The sequence below is a fragment of the Ranitomeya imitator genome, chromosome 2, assembly GCF_032444005.1.
Source record: "Ranitomeya imitator isolate aRanImi1 chromosome 2, aRanImi1.pri, whole genome shotgun sequence".
NCBI lineage: Eukaryota > Metazoa > Chordata > Amphibia > Anura > Dendrobatidae > Ranitomeya > Ranitomeya imitator.
The window spans coordinates 48,944,291-48,966,950 of NC_091283.1; the positions used below are offsets into that span (position 1 = coordinate 48,944,291).

General features: G+C 46.1%; 1 protein-coding gene across 1 annotated transcript in view; it reads left to right on the forward strand.

Moving 5' to 3' along the window:
* Positions 1–22,660, forward strand: part of LOC138661768 (cytochrome P450 2C20-like) — a 103,383-nt gene that overhangs the window by 59,477 nt on the left and 21,246 nt on the right. The window contains exons 5-6 of the mRNA XM_069746672.1: positions 6,082–6,258; positions 11,156–11,297. Coding sequence (XP_069602773.1) covers positions 6,082–6,258; positions 11,156–11,297 — 319 coding nt within the window. The remainder of the gene's footprint in view (positions 1–6,081; positions 6,259–11,155; positions 11,298–22,660) is intronic.

Here is a 22,660-nt window from a genome sequence, read left to right on the forward strand (position 1 = left end):
ACGTCTGCCAGGTTTTGCGTCCCTTCGATTATTCCACGTGGATGGCGAGTGCAGATGATGCACTAGTCAGCATGACTGTCCCCCTTATCTGCCTGCTTCAACAAACACTGCAAGCGCTAAGGGATGATGTTGTGGAAGAGGTGGAGGATGAGGATTCACCATTTCCATCAGCTTCTGGACAGTCAGCGCCACGTGGTTCATCACAAAGGCGTAGGCAGGGGACACTTTGTGAGGAGGATGAGGAGGAGTCAATGGAGGAGGAAGACATCCGTCCAGAGGAGGGAGTTACACAATTGTCCAGTAGTCAGTGTGTACAGCGAGGGTGGGGTGTCACGATTCACACCGTGACCGTTACCCCTACGTCACAGGTTGGGGTGACTTTAGGCCAACAGACGGCTATCACATGTGCAGGGGGGCTTATCTTAATTATCCCTCCACTTCACAATGTGATGAAAAAACACACACAAGGCTATTGACCTCTTAGTTTACAGCAGGGGCTTATTCTAGGTATCCCACTGCTCTGCAATATACCACAAACTGCAGGGATATATGTATATCCCGCTCACAGTTCCACTTAACACTTGCAGCTCTCTGGCGCCCCCCTTACTCTTAGGTCAGGTTAGGTACTGCACCCTGGGTAATTAGTCGCCAGACAGGCTGCCTGCTATGTTCTGGCTATTGGGCACTCTGCAGCAACGCGATAAACTACTCCCACTCAGGCAGGAACAATAATTATCAACGCCGCAGTCGCTGCAACATCACCCAAAAGTCTGCACACGGTATCGCTGCCACCAGCTTCGATTAAACGGGTCCGAAGCTAACCCAACACAACAGTAGCGTAATTCCCTTCAGGAGACTTAGGGTATGGCTTATAACAGGAGAACGAACTAGTATTAAATAATATACCCCATCAAAAGTTTCAGGCAGTGTTTTCTCAAAATATTTTACAAATGATGTTACAAATGAGACAATTGCAAATATGTACAAGGTAATTATAACATAAAGGGATTACAGGAGAAAAGATAACACTCACATGTTCAAAGCATTGCAGACAACCAGGCTAGTGAAGTTTCCATACGTCCCAGTTCATGGGACGTGCTCAGGGCTCTCCAGGAAAAAAGACAAGAAGACCGTGCTGGGGATCTGGGCAGACAGTTATAGCTAAGCCTGTAACATCCCAGAAAGGGGTTGGATCACTTTGTCCCTCCCACCTCTTCAGTTAACTAATTTTACCCTAACCCATATCTAATTTCTATAACTCCGCTACAAAACATGTCATAGTCATAACAAACCCAGCATTCATCTCGGATTAACGTGGGCATTCTAATGAGAACAAATATGTCCTGTCTGTGATACATATTTACAGAGAAATTCCTACTTATTTACCAGATGGAGTTAGAAGCCCGTGTTTCGAGGGATGGGTAGATCCACCGAGGGAGATTAAGAATATATATTTTTGTGTTCTTAACGTAAACGGTTTGCGTAATATCTTACAAAAACAAAACAAAGAACTTCCATGTATTCTAGAGACTTAGAATCCAGTTCTTGCTGGAGGAAGATTCTAACCTGGTCGTAAAAATTCCTTTAGGCAATAAACGCTCTTCCCCCATGTACATTGGCAAGGCAGCTCTTGGCTGAGTGAAAGGGAAGGGGGGGCTTTTTAGCCCACAGCCTGCTAACAAGAGAAACTACTTATATGATATTTCCTACCATATCGTGACATGGGGTGATGAAGAGCGGGCAGAGATCACGTCTCAAGCAGGGGACAGCATTTCTTGGCCAGTTGGCAGTCTGCAGCACATGGTTGATTTCATGCTGCAGTGCCTGAGAAACGACCGCCGCATCGACCACATTCTCAACATGCCTGATTATTGGGTGTACACCCTCCTCGATCTTCGCTACCGGGACAACGTACAAAACCTCATCACACCGTTGACCCGGGAGCGTAAAATGCGGGAGTACCAAGACACACTGGTGAATTCCTGCTGGTGCTGCTAGCTAGTGAGTGCTGCTAGTGCTTTACAAAGCAGCTCAGTGTGTCGAGGCAGTGGAGGAGGCTCTGCACAAAGAGGGAGCAGAAGCAGTGCCTCTGCCCAAGGCAAGACCAGTATGGCCCAACTGTGGCACAGTTTTGTGTGCCCGCCCCAAATGTCTACACCATCACCGGCGGCTCCAGTCAGCAGGAGGCAACAGTTCCGTCAGATGGTGACAGACTACATGTCTTGCCCTCTTACTGTACTCCCAGACGGCTCTTCCCCTTTCAAGTTTTGAGTCTCTAAGCTGGATACATGGCCAGATCTAAGCCAGTATGTATTGGAGGTGCTGGCTTGCCCTGCGGCTAGTGTTTTATCGGAACGCGTCTTTAGTGCCACAGGTGGTGTACTAACAGACCGTCACATGCGACTATCCTCCAATAACGTTGACCGGCTTACTTTTCTGAAAATGAACCAGGCCTAGATCTCGCAGGAATTTGCCACTCCTCTGCCTGATTAAATAATTGGGTGTCATCCAGGTCTCCTGATGTGTTCATCTTTCTACCACCTGAACTGTAATTCCTGGGCTCCAACACCGCCAGTTGAGGCTCAGAAGTGCAGGCTGCACAATCAAAACATATGACCCAGTGTTATTGGGTTTCAGTAACGTCAGCTGATCCCCAACTGTGTAGCCGGCAATGTGTCCTGCGACCACCATGCTGACACAAAAACTGAACAAGGGAACCTGTCCCTCCCAGGCGTTTGTTACTGAAAGAGCCACCTTGTGCAGCAGTAATGCTGCACAAGGAAAAGGTAGCTCTTTTAGTTTAGCTCCTTGCACACGCAGAACTTAACACTTATAAAATGTGTCCCCTGATACCGTGAAACCGTCCCGGAGGTGGGACTTTCCTTCGTAATGTGACGCAGCACAGCCGTCATTCATACTGCAAGGTGGGATCTCGGGCAGCGTAGACACACAGGCACTGCCAGCCTGACACCTAAATGATGTCAGAAGACGGGCAGCGCTAAGTGTGCATGGCCAAGGGATAACAGAACAGGACAGGCTCTGTGACAGTTTAAAACAACGCTGAGGAGGCGGCGCACGACACCAAGGGGGTATGAATGACGGCTGTGCCGCGTCACGGCACCAAGGGGGTAGGAATGATGGCTGTGCTGCGCTGCACTGCGCATGCCCATGGATCCCATGCCCGCAGTGGGATTACATTAGACGACACTGCGAGGTGGGATCTCGGGCAGCGTCGACACACAGGCACTGCCAGCCTGACACCTAAATGATGTCAGAAGACGGGCAGCGCTATGTGTGCATGGCCAAGGGATAACTTTACAGCGCAGGCTCCGTGACAGCTTCAAACAATGCTGAGGAGGTGGCGCATGGCACCAAGGGGGTAGGAATGACGGCTGTGCTGCGTCCCATTACGAAGGAAATTCCCACCTCCGGGACGGTTTCACGGTATCAGGGGACACATTTTATAAGTGTTTAGTTCTGTGTTTGCAAGGAGCATAATTAAAAGAGCAAGCTTTTCCTTTTGCATCCTTAGTGCTGCACAAGATGGCTCTTTCAGCTATAAACGCCTTGGGGGGGTTATAGGTTCCCTTTCAACTTGCTCCAATCAGGCTTCGGCCTACACTCTGTTCCTCTACTACTCGTGCTGTCCCTGGGCTCTAACACCGCTAGTTGGTGCCTGGAAGTGCTGTCCGCACAGTCAACAGTCGCTCCTCTGTTATTGGGGTTCAGTAACGTCAGCTGTTCCCCAGCTGTGTGCGCGGCAATACCTCCAATCTGCTCCTCCTGTATTGACGCTGCCCGAGATCCCACCTCGCAGTGTCATCTAATGTAATCCCACTGCAGGCCTGGGATCCATGGCCATGCGCAGTGCATATCCTCGCCTCTCACTCCCCTCCTTCCAGCCTCTTCAGACTGTGCGCCGTAAGCTGATCCCTAATAGCATGCCAAGGCCGTGATGCCGCACAGTCTGAAGAAGCCGGAAGGAGGGGAGTGAGAGGCGAGGATATGCACTGCGCATGCACATGGATCCCAGGCCTGCAGTGGGATTACATTAGATGACACTGCGAGGTGGGATCTCGGGCAGCGTGGACGCACCGGCGCAGCCACCCCGACACCAAATGATGTCAGAAGACAGGCAGCGCTAAGTGTGCATGGCCAAGGGATAACATTACAGTGCAGGCTCCGGGACACATTCAAACAACGCTGAGGAGGCGTTGCACGGCACCAAGGGGGTAGGAATGACGGCTGTGCTGCATCACATTACAAAGGAAAGTCCCACCTCTGGGACGGTTTTACGGTGTGAGGGGACACATTACATGAGTGTCTAGTTCAGCGTTTGCAAGGAGCATAATTAAAAGAGCCACCTTTTCCTTTTGCAGCATTAGTGCTGTACAAGATGGCTATTTCAGCAACAAACGCCTGAGGGGGGTTAAAGGTTCCCTTTCAACTTGCTCCAGTGCAGGCTTCGGCCTACACTCTGCTCCTCTGCAGACCCTGGGCTCTAACACCGCCAGTTGGTGCCCGGAAGTGATAGCTGCACAGAGAAAAACACCCGCCAATGTGTCAGTGGGGTTCAGCAATGCCAGCTGTTCCCCTGCTGTGTAGCCGGCATCGTGTCCTGCAAACGCCATGCAGACACCTGAACTGAAATTAAAGGGAACCTGCCCCCCCCAGGCATTTGTATGTATAACGGCCACCTTGTACAGCAGTAATGCTGCATTTGTACAAGGTGGCTCACTTATTCTCCTTGCACACGTCGAACTCAACACGTAAAAAATGTGTCCCCTGAGACCATTAAGCCGTCCCTGAGGTGTGACTTTCCTTTTTAATGACACGCAGCAACCCCCTTGGTAGCGATGCCCGTCTTCTGACATCATTGGTTGGCTGGCTGCGCCTGTGCATCCGCCCTGCCCGACCCAACGCCCCTCGTTGTCTTATTTATTTTGACTGCGAGGGTGTGATTGATGGGCATGAGCAGTGCATATCTTTGCCTGTCTTCACTCATCTCCTTCCGCCTTCTTCAGACTGTGCGGCTTCATGGCCGTGGCATGCGATAAGGGATCAGCTGACGCCGCCCAGTCTGAAGCAGGTGTAAGGACATGAGTGAGAGGCGAACATATTTACCAAGGCCATGAAGCCCAGCCCCGCAGTGTGAATTTATGAATAGACACTGCGGGTCTGGGATTCATGGGCATCGCTAACGGCACCGGCCGACATGAAATGAGGTCAGAAGACGGGCAGCGCTAACAGTGTATGGCCAAGGGATAACACAAGAGCGCAGACTCCTGTACAGCAAATAACGACGCTCAGGAGGCATATATTGACAAAAAATATGGGGAAAATAACAGTTAACATGGAGCCTGATTATTATTATTATTATTATTTATTATTATAGCGCCATTTATTCCATGGCGCTTTACATGTGAGGAGGGGTAAACATAATAAAAACAGGTACAATAATCTTGAACAATACCTTGAACAATACAAGTCACAACTGGTACAGGAGGAGAGAGGACCCTGCCCGCGAGGGCTCACAATCTACAAATTCAACAAGACTGGCATTTATTTTTTACATTGCCCTTGATGAAGAGAGAAGGTGGAGTCCAAGGTACTTGAATGCTTAAGATAGGCACACCTCTTAATGAATCAAGTGAGGCACAAGGTGGCATGCACCTCCGTGTCCACCTTGCCACAAAGCTTATTCCAGTTAGAGGCCGTACTAAGATTTGTTGCATAAGTAACGCTACCATTCATCATAAAATGGACTAGACAGGGTTGTCTTGCTCGTCACACCCCACTCCCAGGTTTGCTGAGGTTGTCAGAACTGGGCAAAATGGTCTTTGTTCAAAAATTGTGTCTTTTTGAAGATTTTTAAGCCAGAATTCTGTCATGAAAGTTTTGTTGAATTGGGGCCATGGGCCATTTGAAGTCTGAAATCATGGAGACATGTATAATTTTTAAGTGTAGATTCACTGAATCATCAGCAACTTCTTTTCAAAAAGAAGTGCATAGAATTTAAATATGACACTGACGTAACAAAATAATAGTAAAATCATGTTTTTCTATCACTTCTTCTCTAAGCTCCTCATCATGTTCCCAAGAATAATGTCCTATATTCCTGGTCCTCATCGGAGGATCATTAAAATTTTGAATAATTGGAAAAAATTTATTAAGGAGATGACAGAGACACATCGAGCCACCCTGGATGAAAACTGCCCTCGCGACTTCATAGATTGCTTTCTCGTGAAGATGGAAGAGGTGCGTTTCTTGATAATGTTAGATAATTTGACATTTGAAGGAAATTAAAATTCAACTAGCTTTGAAAAACAGCATTGAAATAAATGTGAATGGATTGATCTTCAGAAAATTGACCTTGAGTCAAATTTCCTGAATTATGCAGAAACTCACAAGTTCAAATCCAAACATGCAAAGTCGCCATTTAGCACACTTCTGAAGGCTTTCAAAGTGGGATAATGTCAGGTGCAGCTGCACAGGCTTCCCGTTAATGTCTTTCAGCTGTCACATTACTTAATTCAGCCAATGAGGAAGGTTATCACAGCTAGTATAGAACATGGGGGGAGGCCAGAAAGCACAATATGCGGCCTGTACTCTGTAGGGACAGGACGTCAGACAGCACTGCTTTTTCCACGTAGGGATGAGCTGACCCGAGTATAAGCCTACATTTGCCATGGAAAACTGGTTAAGCGTATTGACTCGAGTATAAGCCGGGTATGCATTGTCCCCTCATCCCTGTCCTGCTATGTATGGCTCCCCCTTCCCTGTCCTGGTATGAATGCTTCCCCATCCCTGTCTACATGCCTTTCCCTGTCCTGTCCTGGTATAAATGCCTCCCCATCCCTGCCCCTGTCTGCATGCCTACCCCATTCCTTCCCTGTATGCATTCCTCCCCCGTTCAGTCCTTGTATACATGCCTCTCCCGTACAGTCCCTGTACGCATGCCTCCCCCATTCAGAGCCCCTGTATGCATGCCTCCCCCATTCAGTCCCTGTATGCATACCTCTCCCATTCAGTCCCTGTATGCATGCCTCCCCTATTCAGTCCCTGTAAGGATGCCACCCACGTTCCATCTCTGTATGAATGCCTCCCCTTTCCCTATCCTGGTATGAATGCCTCCCCTCGTTCTGTCTCTGTAAGCATGCCTCCCAGTTCTGTTCCTGTATGCATGCCTCCTTATTCCCTGTCCCTGTTTGCATGTTTCCTATTAAAAAAAAAAAACATCATACTCACCTACCAGCGTGCCCCGGGTGCTGGCACTGCTCGCTCTGGCCGCAGATGCCTGCCTGCAGTTCTTCCTGTGCTCAGCAGTCACGTGGTACTGCTCATTAAGGTGATGAATATGCGCTCCATGCATATGGGAGTGGAGACACGTCCATATTCATCACCTTAGTGAGCGGTATCACATGACCGCTGAGCGTTGGAAGAGCTGCAGACAGGGACCGGCGGCTGAAACAAGATGCAGAGCCAGCACCGAGGGCGAGCAGGTAGGTGAGTATGATGTGTGCGCCGGCTCCTGGAACCCGCTGCTCTGCCGCCCCCCCTCTCCCCCACCGGCTTTCTGTAATGTGACTTGTGTATAAGCCGAAAGGGGCGCTTGCTGCACAAAAAAAAAGTGCTGAAAAACTCGGCTTATAAAGTATGTACGGTATATTAAAAGTGTGAAAGTGTGATGGGAGTGGTAGTGATATACAGTGAAGTGATGGACCTGTATTCAGTGTGACTGCGAATTGATTGATATGTGATAATCTGTAGTAACAGAACCTTAATCAAACCCCACAGTGTTATTTTTATATTAATAGAAAATACTGCATCCATAGCTTGTGAGTCATAGAAAGTATGATTCTTGCAACATAAGATGGGCAAGCCACATTTTTTACATCCACAGTGTTTTTTGCGGTGCAGAAACGCTGCAGATCTGCAATTGATTTGCAGTGCAATGTACAGTTAGGTCCATATATATTTGGACAGAGACAATATTTTTCTAATTTTGGTTATAGACATTACCAGGGCCGGCGTCAGCACCCGGCACACCGGGCAAATGCCGGGGCCCTAGAGAGAGAGGGGGGCCCACTCACGCTGTCATAGATACAGCTGGGAGAGTAGAGCAGGAGATAACATGCTCTCTCCGCCCACAAAGTCACTGCTGGCTGCGTTCTCTTAACCCCTATGTGCCAGCTCTGACACAAGCATCTTCTCAGTCAGTCAGTGCAGCCAGGCAGGCACACATAGGGGTTAAGAGAAGGCAGCCAGTGTGACATTGTTTGTGGGCGGAGAGAGCAAGTTCTCTGCTCTGATCTCCGCCCCTGGCTGGCTGCCGTGCTGCTGAAGTTATGAGGCAGATTCAGGAGGAGCTCCTAGTCCTACCAGTGCCTGAGTGAGTGGCACTGCTATATACTACGTGGGCTGCGCTGCTATATACTACGTGGGCTGCGCTGCTATATACTACGTGGGCTGCACTGCTATATACTACGTGAGCTGCGCTGCTATATACTACGTGGGCTGCGCTGCTATATACTACGTGGGCTGCGCTGCTATATACTACGTGGGCTGCACTGCTATATACTACATGGGCTGCGCTGCTATATACTACGTGGGCTGCTATATACTACATGGGCTGCGCTGCTATATACTACGTGGGCTGCGCTGCTATATGCTACGTGGGCTGTGCTATATACTACATGGGCTGCTATATGCTACGTGGGCTGCTATATACTACGTGGGCAGTGTTATATACTACATGGCTGTGTTTATATGCGATCATGAATCGGGGTATGTGTTAAAGGGGGGGCCCACTGAGATTCTTTCGCCCGGGGCCCTCAAAAACCTGGAGCTGGCCCTGGACATTACCACAATAAATTTTAAACAAAACACTTCAGATGCAGTTAAAGTTCAGACTTTCAGCTTTTATTTTAGGGTATCCACATTAAAAATGGATGAAGGGTTTAGGAGTTTCAGCTCCTTAACATGTGCCACCCTGTTTTTAAAGGGACCAAAAGTAATTGGACAGATTCAATAATTTTAAATAAAATGTTCATTTCTAGTACTTGGTTGAAAACCCTTTGTTGGCAATGACTGTCTGAAGTCTTGAACTCATGGACATCACCAGACGCTGTGTTTCCTCCTTTTTGATGCTCTGCCAGGCCTTCACTGCTGTGGTTTTCAGTTGCTGTTGTTTGTGGGCCTTCCTGTCTGAAGTTTAGTCTTTAACAAGTGAAATGCTGCTCAATTGGGTTGAGATCAGGTGACTGACTTGGCCATTCAAGAATATTACACTTCTTTGCTTTAATAATTTCCTGGGTTGCTTTGGCTTTATGTTTTGGGTCATTGTCCATCTGTAGTATGAAACAACGACCAATCAGTTTGGCTGCATTTGGCTGGATCTGAGCACACAGTATGGCGGCTCTGAAGACTTCAGAATTCATTTGGCTGCTTCTGTCCTGTGTCACATCATCAATAAACACTAGTGACCCAGTGCCACTGGCAGCCATGCATGTCCAAGCCATCACAAGCCTCCATCCAAGCCTCCGCCATGTTTTACAGATGATGTGGTATGCTTTGGATCATGAGCTGGACCACACCTTCACCATACTTTTCTCTTTCCATCATTCTGGTAGAGGTTGATCTTGGTTTCATCTGTCCAAAGAATGTTCTTCCAGAACTGTGCTGGCTTTATTAGATGTTTTTTAGCAAAGTCCAGTCTAGCATTTTTATTCTTGTTGCTTATGAGTGGCTTGCACCGTGCAGTGAACCCTCTGTATTTACTTTCATGCAGTCTTCTCTTTATGGTAGATTTGGATATTGATACGCCGACCTCCTGGAGAGTGTTGGTCACTTGGTTGGCTGTTGTGAAGGGGTTTCTCTTCACCATGGAGATTATTCTGCGATCATCCACTACTCTTGTCTTCCGTGGACGCCCAGGTCTTTTTGCATTGATGAGTTCACCAGTGCTTTCTTTCCTTCTCAGGATGTACCAAACTGTAGATTTTGCCACTCCTAATATTGTAGCAAATTCTCGGATGGGTTTTTTCTGTTTTCGCAGCTTAAGGATGGCTTGTTTCACCTGCATGGAGAGCTCCTTTGACCTCATGTTTACTTTACAGCAAAACCTTCCAAATGCAAGCACCACACCTCAAATCAACTGCAGGCCTTTTATCTGCTTAATTGAGAAGGACATAACAAAGGGATTGCACACACCTGTCCATGAAATAGCCTTGGAGTCAATTGTCCAATTACTTTTGATCCCTTTAAAAACAGGGTGGCACATGTTAAGGAACTGAAACTCCCAAACCCTTCGTCCCAGTTTTAATGTGGATACCCTCAAATGAAAGCTGAAAGTCTGAACTTCAACTGCATCTGAATTGTTTTGTTTAAAATTCATTGTGGTAATGTCTATAACCAAAATTAGAAAAATGATGTCTATGTCCAAATATATATGGACCTAACTGTAAATCAATGAGAAAAAAAAATGCTGTTCGGATGGTGCTGAAAATTCTGTGCGGAAACGCTGCGGATTAAAAGAAGTAGCATGTCACTCCTTTTTTGCGGATCTGCAGCGTTTTTGTACCCATTCCATTGTAGAAATCCACCGGAGTAAAACAAAAAATGAGACAAATCCGCAGCTGCGTTTTCTGCCACGACATGCAGAATCCGCACCAGAAATTCCTAAGCATAATCAGCAACGTGTGCACATAGCCTCAAGAAAAATATCTTTAAAATGCGAATTTAAAAAAAAAAAATGTTTAGTATACTTTGTTGTTGTAATAGTCCAATATTAAACCAGTACACATCACTCAAATACAGCAGTTAGTTACTACAGGCTACCATCTGTTTTTTCCTAGAGAGAAAGGTTGAGGTCACTTGACATTACTAAGACTTTATAAACCTCAAAATACAGTTCAATACAGTCCTATCAGATGTCACAGTTTTATACATGTTTTCTGGGCAATTAGAGGCTTTTTAGTGTCATGATTCACAGAAAATATATTCACCATGAATCAAACCTTTCTGCAAAATTCTGAAATCCATCATTCCATTTCATTGCATTTGTTCTGACTCTTGTTTCATCTTTAAAGAGCTTAAAGGCTTTTGACAAATTTTCATATTTAAAATAATCGTGAGTTTTACTTATTTTTTGTAGGAAAAAAAGAATCAAGATACAGAATTTTGTGAGGAGAATTTACAGGCAACAATAATAGACTTATTCATTGCTGGAACAGAAACCACAAGTTTGACTCTGAGATACGGTTTTCTTATACTCATGAAATATCCAGAAATACAAGGTAATAATTTTAATGTATTTTTATGTAATTTGATAAAGTCCTCTCATAGCATCATGGCACGAGTAGTGGTAGCACTTTAGCACTGCCCATCAGGGTACATGGTAATTTGGGGATCTTGCTAAAGATTTTGCATTGGAGCTTAGGAGTTTCATATTGAAAATGTAAATGTTATCTGTATTTAATTTGCTTAATAAAAGAACATAAATATGATGCTGAATCATTTCACACAGACAAGACATGAGTTGGGATGGTCACGGAGTCTGAGGTCAAAAGCCAAGAGGAAACGTCATAAACAGAAGGAAGACATAAAGGCATAGTCAGGTAGCGGACCAAGGTCAAAATACCAAGAAGATAGGAGAACAGAACACAAGGGTTAAACAGATGAATGGTCATAGCAATGTCCAAGGTTAGGCAACAAAAGATCATTTAGCAAAATATTAGGCACAGAGAAAACCAACCACACTTAGATAAAGCTACGTTTGGCAGAAGTCTGGTACTAACAGCAAAGCTAAGTAGCCGGACAATCACCTAGGACAATGAACACCTAGAGACAGCCAGCAGCTCCAAGTCTCAGACTGGACAGCCAAGCTGTCAACCAAAATGCCCACAGCTCAGCAGGGTTGAGCGAAACTGATCGAAAAAATTCAAAACTCGCCGACTTTCGGCAAAGTCGGGTTTCATGAAACCCGACCCGATCCTAGTGTGGGATCGGCCATGAGGTCGGCGATCTTCGCGCCAATGAAGGTGGACGCAGAGTGTGGGCAGCGTGATGACATAGGTCTCGGTCCCCACCATCTTAAAAAAGGGCATGACAGTGATTGGCTTGCTTTCTGCGGCATCACCGGGGCTATAAAGGGGCGTGCACGCCGACCGCCATCTTACTTCTGCCGATCGTAGCATAGGGAGAGGTTGCCGCAGCTTCATCAGAAGAATGGATAAAGTTAGGGAGGGAAGATTAAGCCCCAAAACTGCTTGTGCTGTAGCGATTTCCACTGTCCAACACCACCATTTTTTTGCAGGGACAGTGGAGGCTATATTTTTGTGCATCAGGTCTGTAGCTTATTAGGCTGCCTTATAAGGCTCCCTGACAGCTGCATTGCTGTTTGCACGCCGCTGTGCAAAGCAACTGCTTTTTTAAAAGCAAAAATCCTGTTGCTCCTTTCTGCACAGTTATCTTGTTTATTTGTTCACACTTTTGTGTGCAGCAGATCTTTTTATTGCTGCCACACTTGTCCTGAGATCATTGTAGGGAGATTGAAATTGTACTACAGCCCTTGTATTTTTTCATATATCTTCCAGCCACTTTCTGCCACTTACATTGTGTTGTTTTATGCACAGGGCCTGAGGTTTGGTTTAGTCTCCCCCCAAAAAAAGTGAGATTCAAATTATTACAAAGTGGATATACTGCAGTCCTGTTAGTTTGTGGTATATCAGCCAGCAACTTTCAGCCACTTACATTGTGTTGTTTTTTGCACAGGGCCTGATTTTTCGTTCAGTCTCCCCCCAAAAAAGGGAGATTTAAAATCTCAACACGTTTATATACACCTTCTACCTTGTTTTACAGTACCATATAACGGTTGTTATTTTGTTTAGATTTTCCAAAAAATGAGGAAGTCTGGTGGAAGAGGCCATGGGCGGTGGTTGCGAGCTGGTACTGATGGTAGTGGTGGTGCATCTGGTGGTGGCAAAAGCACAATAGCACCTAAGGCTGGAGGTGTTGAGCCAGCGTCATCATCTGGCTACACAAGGCCTCGAAGGCTCCCTTATCTGGGAATAGGAAAACGGCTTTTAAAGCCGGAGCAGCAGGAAAAAGTTTTGGCTTTCTTTGCTGACTCAGCCTCTAGCTCTTTCGCCTCCTCTTCAGAAAGTTCCAAATATAAAAGCAGCGAGTCGTCAGTGGATGCTCCCGGTCAGGAGCAAGACGTTTCCTTGTGTCCTTCACCCAAACCAAAAGTGAAGGATGCGTCAGGCGACACCAAAGATTACTCCATGGAGCTCTTTACACATACCGTGCCTGGGTTAGAACGGGAAATTGTTAACTGCCCATTACAAGATGAATCGGACATGGAGTGCACAGATGCACAGCCACAGCTAGAATATTATGCTGTTCCATTGACTCAGATCACTACATTGCCCTCGCAGTGTACTAAGCCAGAATCTGACCCTGATGAGACTATGGTCCCCCGTCCTGAACGCTATAGCACCTTACACGGTGACACAAAGGAAGGTGCACATGACATTGAAGAGGAGGTGATAGATGACCCAGTTGTTGACCCAGATTGGCAGCCATTGGGGGAAAAGGTTGCCGCTGCCAGTAGCTCAGAAGCGGAGGGGGATAATCCGCTGCAGCCATCTACATCGCAACAGCTTTCATCTGGCAGGCCCGTATCAGGCCAAAAACGTTTGTCAAAAACAAAAACAGTTTTAGGACGGCGTGGCCATCCGGTGAAAGTAGCACAGCGTGCAATGCCTGAAAAGGTAATCCGTAATAGGAAGAGTGCAGTGTGGCAATTTTTTAACCAAGATCCAAATGATCAGTGCAAAAGTTATCTGTAAGAAATGCTCAAAGACCTTTAGCCGAGGGAAGAATCTTCAAAATTTAAATACAACGTGCATGCTTAGACATTTAACCAGCATGCACTTGCAAGCCTGGACTAACTACCAAACGTCCCGTACCGTTGGTGCACCTGCTCAGAATGAAGGTAGTCAGCAATGCTACCTTGCTTCCCTCAGTGTAAGCCCACTGGTTAGGACACCACCAGCAGCAAATGTGGAGGTATCATCGCAAGGCCAAAGCAGTCAAGGAATCACAAGGTTATTGGTAGGAAACACTGTATGTAGGCCAACATCGAGAATACATAGTAACATGGTTAGTAACATAGTAAGGCCGAAAAAAGACATTTGTCCATCCAGTTCAGTCTATATTCCATCATAATAAATCCCCAGATCTACGTCCTTCTACCATCACCAATAGGGTTGAGTGACTTTTCTTTTTTTAGGATCGGGTCGGGTTTCACGAAACCAGACTTTCTCAAAAGACGGGTCGAGTGAAATCGGCCGATTATAGAAAAGTCGGGGTCGGGGTCGGCCGAAACACGAAACCCAATGCAGTGCAATGGGATACTAATGGTTCCCAGGGTCTGAAGGAGAGGAAACTCTCCTTAAGGCCCTGGGATCCATATTTAAGTGTAAAATAAAGAATAAAAATAAAAAATATTGATATACTCACCCTCGGACGCACCCTGGTTCTAACCGGCAGCCTTCCTTCCTAAGAATGAGGACCTTCGATGACGTCGTGGCTTGTGATTGGTCGCGTGAGCGGTCACATGGGCGGTCACGCGACCAAACACAAGCCGCGACGTCATCTAAGGTTCTTCAGGCACTCATTCTTAGGAAGGAAGGCTGCCAGTTAGAACCAGGGCGCGTCCGAGGGTGAGTATATTCCTATTATTTTTTATTTTGATTCTTTATTTTACACTTAAATATGGATTCTGATACCGATTCCTGATATCCCAAACATATCGGAACTCGGTATCGGAATTCCGATACCAGATCAGAAGATCGCCGACCTCATGGCCGACCCCACACAGGGGTCGGGTCGGGTTTCATGAAACCCGACTTTGCCAAAAGTCGGCGACTTCTGAAAATGGCCGACCCGTTTCGCTCAACCCTAATCACCAACCCTCTCTCAGTCCGCCATGTCCACCACCACCACCACCGCTAGTCCCACCATATGTACCTCTCCAGTCCAGCTCACACTACAAGAGACTCTCGTTAGGAAAAGAAAGTACTCGTCCTCTCATCCGCGTACACAGGGTTTGAACGCCCACATTGCTAGACTAATCTCGCCAGATTTGATGCCCTATAGGTTGGTTGAAAGTGAAGCTTTCAAAGCCCTGTTGGCCTACGCAGTACCACGCTATGACCTACCCAGTCGACACTTCTTTGCAAGAAAAGCCATCCCAGCCCTCAACCAGCATGTTAAAGACCGCATTGTCCATGCACTGTTGTTTGTCGCATTATTGCGGCATGCAGTGTGCATTTATACTGGAGTCGATCGCATTATCTGTAGTGTGCTTTTTTTTGCATTATTGTGGCATTCAGTGTGCATTTATACTGGAGTCTACTGCATTATGGGGATGAGTATGTGGTGCTTTTTCTGACCTATTTGCTAATCTGCTCTATATGGTTGTGTCTATTTCCATTTGGATACTGCTTTAGAATACAACACTAATTGCTGCTGCTATATGGATACAGTATTATGCGCAATGACCGCAGACACGACAGGTACTGCTGCATCGATTCAAAGTGACAGGAGACAGCATTTGTCCAGTATGGTTACGAACAATTTTTCCTCCCTTATCGATGTTCTCCCTCACAAGTCATACCCCTTTGATTACTGGGTATCTAAAATAGACACCTGGCCTGAATTGGCAGAATATGCATTACAGGAGCTTGCTTGCCCACCAGCTAGTGTGCTATCAGAAAGAGTCTTCAGTGCTGCTGGTTCAATACTGACCGAAAAAAGGACACGTCTGGCTACCCAAAATGTTGATGATCTAACCTTCATTAAAATGAACCAGTCATGGATTTCCAATTTTTTTGCCCCACCTTCCCCTGCTGACACGTAGCTTGCCTGAAAAATGTCTTGCTTTTGGCCTCCTCTTACTGACTGCTCCAATTCCTCCATTTGCAGCTGCTGAATGTCCACCATAGGCCATTTTTATACCTCCCTAAATGGGCTGACTCCCCCCACAAGGCAATGGTCACCACTTGGCGCAAGCACCCGTGCGAGTGTCGTTTGCCTGGACAGGTGGGTGTGCCCACTCTTGGGCGACGGCACTGGCACATGGTCCCTCATAGTACAATGAAGTGTTTCTGACGGTGGTGGTGCACAACCAACGTCAGACACACCATCGTAACATGAGGGGCCCTGTGCCAGTACTGCCGCCCATGAGAGAGTGTTCCCCCCCAGATCGAACAGTGCTCTACCACTTGCAATACTTACCTCTCCCTGCTCCACCACTGTGTAGTCTGTGCTGGTAAATCCTTCAATGGCACTGCCAATACACATTTGTTGAAATGATAGATGATAGTTAAAATATACAGGGACCCTGGCCTCCATTTAGACCAGTTAATACTTTTGCGCCAACTACCACTGTCTGCTACTCAGCAGAGGAGCCCACCCCTGTACCTAGCTATGCTACCTGGTTATTTATGAACAATTTTTTGGCAGACATTTATCCCACTTTATTATTTGGGCCTACTAACTGTGGCAGCCACTCATTACAGTTGTCCTCCACTAAATAAAGCAATGCCACCAGTTTAGTCCTGTTACCAATTTTGAACTGCATTTAGCCTACTTACTTTTTTGGGCCTACTAACTTTGTCAGCCTCTAATTACAGTTGTCCTCCGCTGAACAAAGCAATGCCGCCTGTGTACTCCTGTTACCATTTTTGAACTGCATTTAGCTTACTTACTTATTTGGGCCTTAGTAACTGTGTCAGCCACTTTTTACAGTTGTCCTCTGCTGAACAAAGCAATGCCACCAGTTTAGTCCTGTTACCAATTTTGAACTGCATTTAGCCTACTTACTTATTTGGGCCTAGTAACTGTGTCTGCCACTCATTACAGTTTTCCTCCACTGAACAAAGCATTGCCGCCTGTTTAGTCATGTTGGCTATTTTGAAATGCATTTAGCCTACTTACTTTTTTTGGGGCTACTGTGTCAGCCTCTCATTAGAGTTGTCCTCCACTGAACAAAGCAATGCTGCCTGTGTACTCCTGTTACCAATTTTGAACTGCATTTAGCCTACTTTTTATTTTGGGCCTACTAAGTCTCTCTGCGCCACTCATTACAGTTGTCCTCCACTGAACAAAGCTAAGCCACCTGTTTAGTCCTGTTACCAATTTTGAACTGCTTTTAGCCTACTTTTGTATTTGGGCCCACTACCTGTGTCTGCGCCACTCATTACAATTGTCCTCCACTGAACAAAGCAATGCCGCCTGGTTAGTCCTGTTACCAATTTTGAACTGCATTTAGCCTACTTTTTGGGGGGGCCTATATCTGTGTTTCCTCCTCATCCTGCCCATTGCCCAGCCACTGCTTGATGAGTCTGCTGCTACATTGGCCTAGACCACTACATTCCCCTTGCACTCTACACAGCCAGAGTCTGACCCTGCTGAAAGTCAGGTTCCCCTTCCCACATACTATACCACCTTATACGGGGACAAAGAGGAAAGTGCAGATGAAAGTGCAGGTTCCTTCATCAGGTGGGGGGGCATACTCATTGGCACTGGCACAGGGCCCCTCATAGTGCGCAAAAGTGTCTCTGGCAGTGGAATGCACCACCTGCCGTCAAACACACCGCCGTACTATGAGGGGCCCTGTGCCAGTGCCAACTAGTGGGCCCCCCTGAATAACCTCATGACCCTGTATCAGCACGGGTTTACTAGGGACCGTTCATGTCAGACTAATCTGATCAGTTTATATGAAGAGGTAAGTTCCGGACTGGACCAAGGAAACCCAGTGGACGTAGTGTATATGGATTTTTCAAAAGCTTTTGATACGGTGCCACACAAAAGGTTGACACATAAAATGAGAATAATGGGGATAGGGGAAAATATGTGTAAGTGGGTTAAGAGCTGGCTCAGGGATAGGAAACACAGGGGGGTTATTAATGGAGCACACTCGGACTGGGCCGCGGGTAGCAGTGGGGTACCACAGGGGTCAGTATTGGGTGCCTCTTCTTTTTAACGTATTTATTAATGACCTAGTAGGGGGCATTCAGAGCAGAATTTCAATATTTGCAGATGACACTAAACTCTACAGGGTAATCAATACAGAGGAGGACAATTTTATATTGCAGGATGAATTATGTAAACTAGAAGCTTGGGCTGATAAATGGCAAATGAGCTTTAATGGGGATAAATGTAAGGTCATGCACTTGGGTAGAAGTAATAAGATGTATAATTATGTGCTTAATTCTAAAGGCCCCGTCACACATAGAGACGCTTGAGCGATTCCGACAACGATACGACCTGTCAGGGATCGCTCAAGCGTCACTATGTGGTCGCTGGTGAGATGTCACACAGTGCGATCTCCCCAACGACGCAGCAGCGATGCGGCGAACTGTAGCGACCTGTAGCGACCTGTAGAACGATGCTATTTCATGATGATTCAATGGGACGTCCTGTCAGCGAGGTCGTTGGTAATGTGTGCTACCCAGCGGGACCTCAACGATCAAAAAATGGCCCAGGCCATTCCGACACGACCAGCGATCTCACAGCAGGGGCCTGGTCGCTGCTACGTGTCACACATAGCGAGATCGCTACTGAGATCGCTGTTGCGTCACAAAACTTGTGACTCAGCAGCGATCTCGCTAGCGATCTCGCTGTGTGTGACGGGGGCTTAAAACTCTGGGCAAAACCATCAATGAAAATGACCTGGGTGTATGGGTGGATGACAAACTCATATTCAGGGGCCAGTGTCAGGCAGCTGCTACAAAGGCAAATAAAATAATGGGATGCATTAAAAGAGGAATAGATGCTCATGAGGAGAACATAATTTTACCTGTATAGAAGTCACTAGTTTGACCACACTTAGAATATTGTGCACAGTTCTGGTCTCCGGTGTATAAGAAAGACATAGCTGAACTGGAGCGGGTGCAGAGAAGAGCGACCAAGGTTATTAGAGGACTGGGGGGTCTGCAATACCAAGATAGGTTATTACACTTGGGGCTATTTAGGTGATCTTATTTTAATGTATAAATATATGAGGGGACAGTACAAAGACGTTTCTGATTATCTTTTTAATCATAGACCTGAGACAGGGACAAGGGGGCATCCTCTACGTCTGGAGGAAAGAAGGTTTGAGCATAATAACAGATGCAGATTCTTTACTGTAAGAGCAGTGAGACTATGGAACTCTCTGCCGTATGATGTTGTAATGAGTGATTCATTAATTACATTTAAGAGGGGACTGGATACCTTTCTGGAAAAGTATAATGTTACAGGTTATATAAACTAGATTCCTTGATAGGGCGTTGTTCCAGAGAACTAGTCTGATTGCCGTATGTGGAGTCAGGAAGGAATTTTTTTCCCCAAAGTGGAGCTTACTATTTGCCACATGGTTTTTTTTTGCCTTCCTATGGATCAACATGTTAGGGCATGTTAGGTTAGGCTATGGGTTGAACTAGATGGACTCAAAGTCTTCCTTCAACCTTAACCCCTTTCTGACCTCGGAAGGGATAGTACGTCCGAGGTCAGAAGCCCCGCTTTGATGCGGGCTCCGGCGGTGAGCCCGCATCAAAGCCGGGACATGTCAGCTGTTTTGAACAGCTGACATGTGCGTGTAATAGGCGCGAGCAGAATCGCGATCTGCCCGCGCCTATTAACCAGTTAAATGCTGCTGTCAAACGCAGACAGCGGCATTTAACTACCGCATCCGGACGGGCGGACGGAAATGACAGCATGCTGAAGTATCGCCGACCTCTGATCATGTGACGGGGGTCGGCGATACTTCAGCATTGTAACCATAGAGGTCCTTGAGACCTCTATGGTTACTGATCGCCGGTAACTGTGAGCGCCACCCTGTGGTCGGCGCTCACAGCACACCTGATTTTCTGCTACATAGCAGCGATCAGCAGATCGCTGCTATGTAGCAGAGGCGATCGTGCTGTGCCTGCTTCTAGCCTCCCATGGAGGCTATTGAAGCATGGCAAAAGTAAAAAAAAAAGTTACAATAAATGTGAAAAAAATAAAAAAAGTATAAAAGTTTAAATCACCCCCCTTTCGCCCCAATCAAAATAAATCAATTAAAAAAATATCAAATCTACACATATTTGATATCACCGCGTTCAAAATCGCCTGATCGATCAATTAAAAAAAAGCATTAACCTGATCGCCAAACAGCGTAGCGAGAAAAAAATTAGAAACGCCAGAATTACTTTTTTTGGTCACCGCGACATTGCATTAAAATGCAATAACGGGCGATCAAAAGAACTTATCTGCACCAAAATGCTATAATTAAAAACGTCATCTCAGCACGCAAAAAATAAGCCCTCAACCGACCCCAGATCATGAAAAATGGAGACGCTACGAGTATCGGAAAATGGCGCCATTTTTTTTTTTTTTAGCAAAGTTTGGAATTTTTTTCACCACTTAGGTAAAAAATAACCTAGTCATGTTAGGTGTCTTTGAACTCGTACTGACCTGGAGAATCATAATGTCAGGTCAGTTTTAGCATTTAGTGAACCTAGCAAAAAAGCCAAACAAAAAACAAGTGTGGGATTGCACTTTTTTTGCAATTTCACCGCACTTGGAATTTTTTTCCCATTTTCTAGTACAAGACATGATAAAACCAATGATGTCTTTCAAAATTACAACTCGTCCCGCAAAAAATAAGCCCTTACATGGCCAAATTGACGGAAAAATAAAAAAGTTATGGCTCCGGGAAGAAGGGGAGTGAAAAACGAACACGGAAAAATGAAAATTCCCAAGGTCATGAAAGGGTTAATAACTATGTTACTATGTTTATTGCACAGCCACATAGAATGTAGCACAGCCCACATAGTGTATTGCACAGCCACATAGTATATTGCACAGCCACATAGTGTATAACACAGCCCACGTAGTATATAGCACAGCCATGTAGTATATTGCACAGCCACGTAGTATAACAGAACCACGTAGTTTGTTGCACAGCCACATATGTTGCACAGCCCACGTAGTATGTAGCACAGCCCACGTAGTATATTGCACATCCATGTAGTAAGTAGCACAGCCCACGTATTATATTACACAGCCACGTAGTATATTACACAGCCCACGTAGTATATTGCACAGCCACATAGTACATTACACAGCCCACGTAGTGTATAACAAAGCTCACATAGTATATAGCACAGTCATGTAGTATATTGCACAGCCACTGTTGTGAATTCTGTTGTCCCTCCTGTGGTCATGAATGGTACTTCGGTTGATTCTGTCCATGGACTTTCTCTGGTGACTATGGGTGTTTCTGAGTTTCCTTCCACAGGTGACGAGCTTAGTTCGTTAGCTGGCCAATCTATTTAACTCCACTTGGATCATTGTTAGATGCCAGCTGTCAATGTAGTACTATGGTCTAGTTCGCTCCGGATCGTCTGCTTGAATGTTTGCTACTGCAAAAGCTAAGTTCTTCCTGCTTTTTTCTGGTTTTTGTATTTTTTCTGTCCAGCTTGTTTTGTGAATATTCTTTGCTTGCTGGAAGCTCTGGGACGCAGAGGGGCGCCTCCGCCCGTTAGTCGGTGCGGAAGGTTTTTTTTTCCCTGCTCTCTCTGCGTGGCTTTTTGTAGGGTTTTGTGCTGACCGCAAAGTTATCTTTCCTATACTCGGTCTGTTTAGTAAGTCGGGCCTCTCTTTGCTAAATCTATTTCATCTCTGTGTTTGTGATTTCATCTTTACTCACAGTCAATATATGTGGGGGGCTGCCTTTTCCTTTGGGGAATTTCTCTGAGGCAAAATAGGCTGTATTTTCTTCCTCTAGGGCTAGTTAGCTCTTAGGCTGTGCAGAGGCGTCTAGGGAGAGTCAGGTACGCTCCACGGCTATTTTTAGTGTGTGTGATAGGAGTAGGGATTGCGGTCAGCAGAGTTCCCATTTCCCAGAACTTGTCCTATGTTTTTGTAGCGATCAAGTTTTTTCCGTGTACTCTTGATCATCTGGTCCACTCTTGTCCTAACCACCAGGTCATAACAAGCCACATAGTATAACAGAGCCACGTAGTTTGTTGCACAGCCACATAGTATGTAGCACAGCCCACGTAGTATGTAGCACAGCCCTTGTAGTATATTGTACAGCCACGTAGCATATTGCACAGCCCGCGTAGTATATTACACAGCCACGTAGTATATTACACAGCCCACGTAGTATATTGCACAGCCACATAGTACATTACACAGCCCACGTAGTGTATAACACAGCGCACGTAGTGTATAGCACAGCCACGTAGTATATTGCAGAGCCAGTTAGTATATAACACAGCCATGTAGTTTATTGCACAGCCACGTAGTATGTAGCACAGCCCACGTAGCATGTTGCACAGCCCACGAAGTATATTGCACAGCCACGTAGTATATTACACAGCCAACATAGTTTACAGCACAGCCACAAAGTATATTACACAGCCCACATAGTATATAGCACAGCCCACACAGTATATTACACAACTTCATAGTATATTGCACAGCCCACAGAGTGTATAACACAGCCACGTAGCATATTACACAGCCACGTAGTATATTACACAGCCCACGTAGTATATTGCACAGCCACATAGTACATTACACAGCCCACGTAGTGTATAACACAGCGCACGTAGTG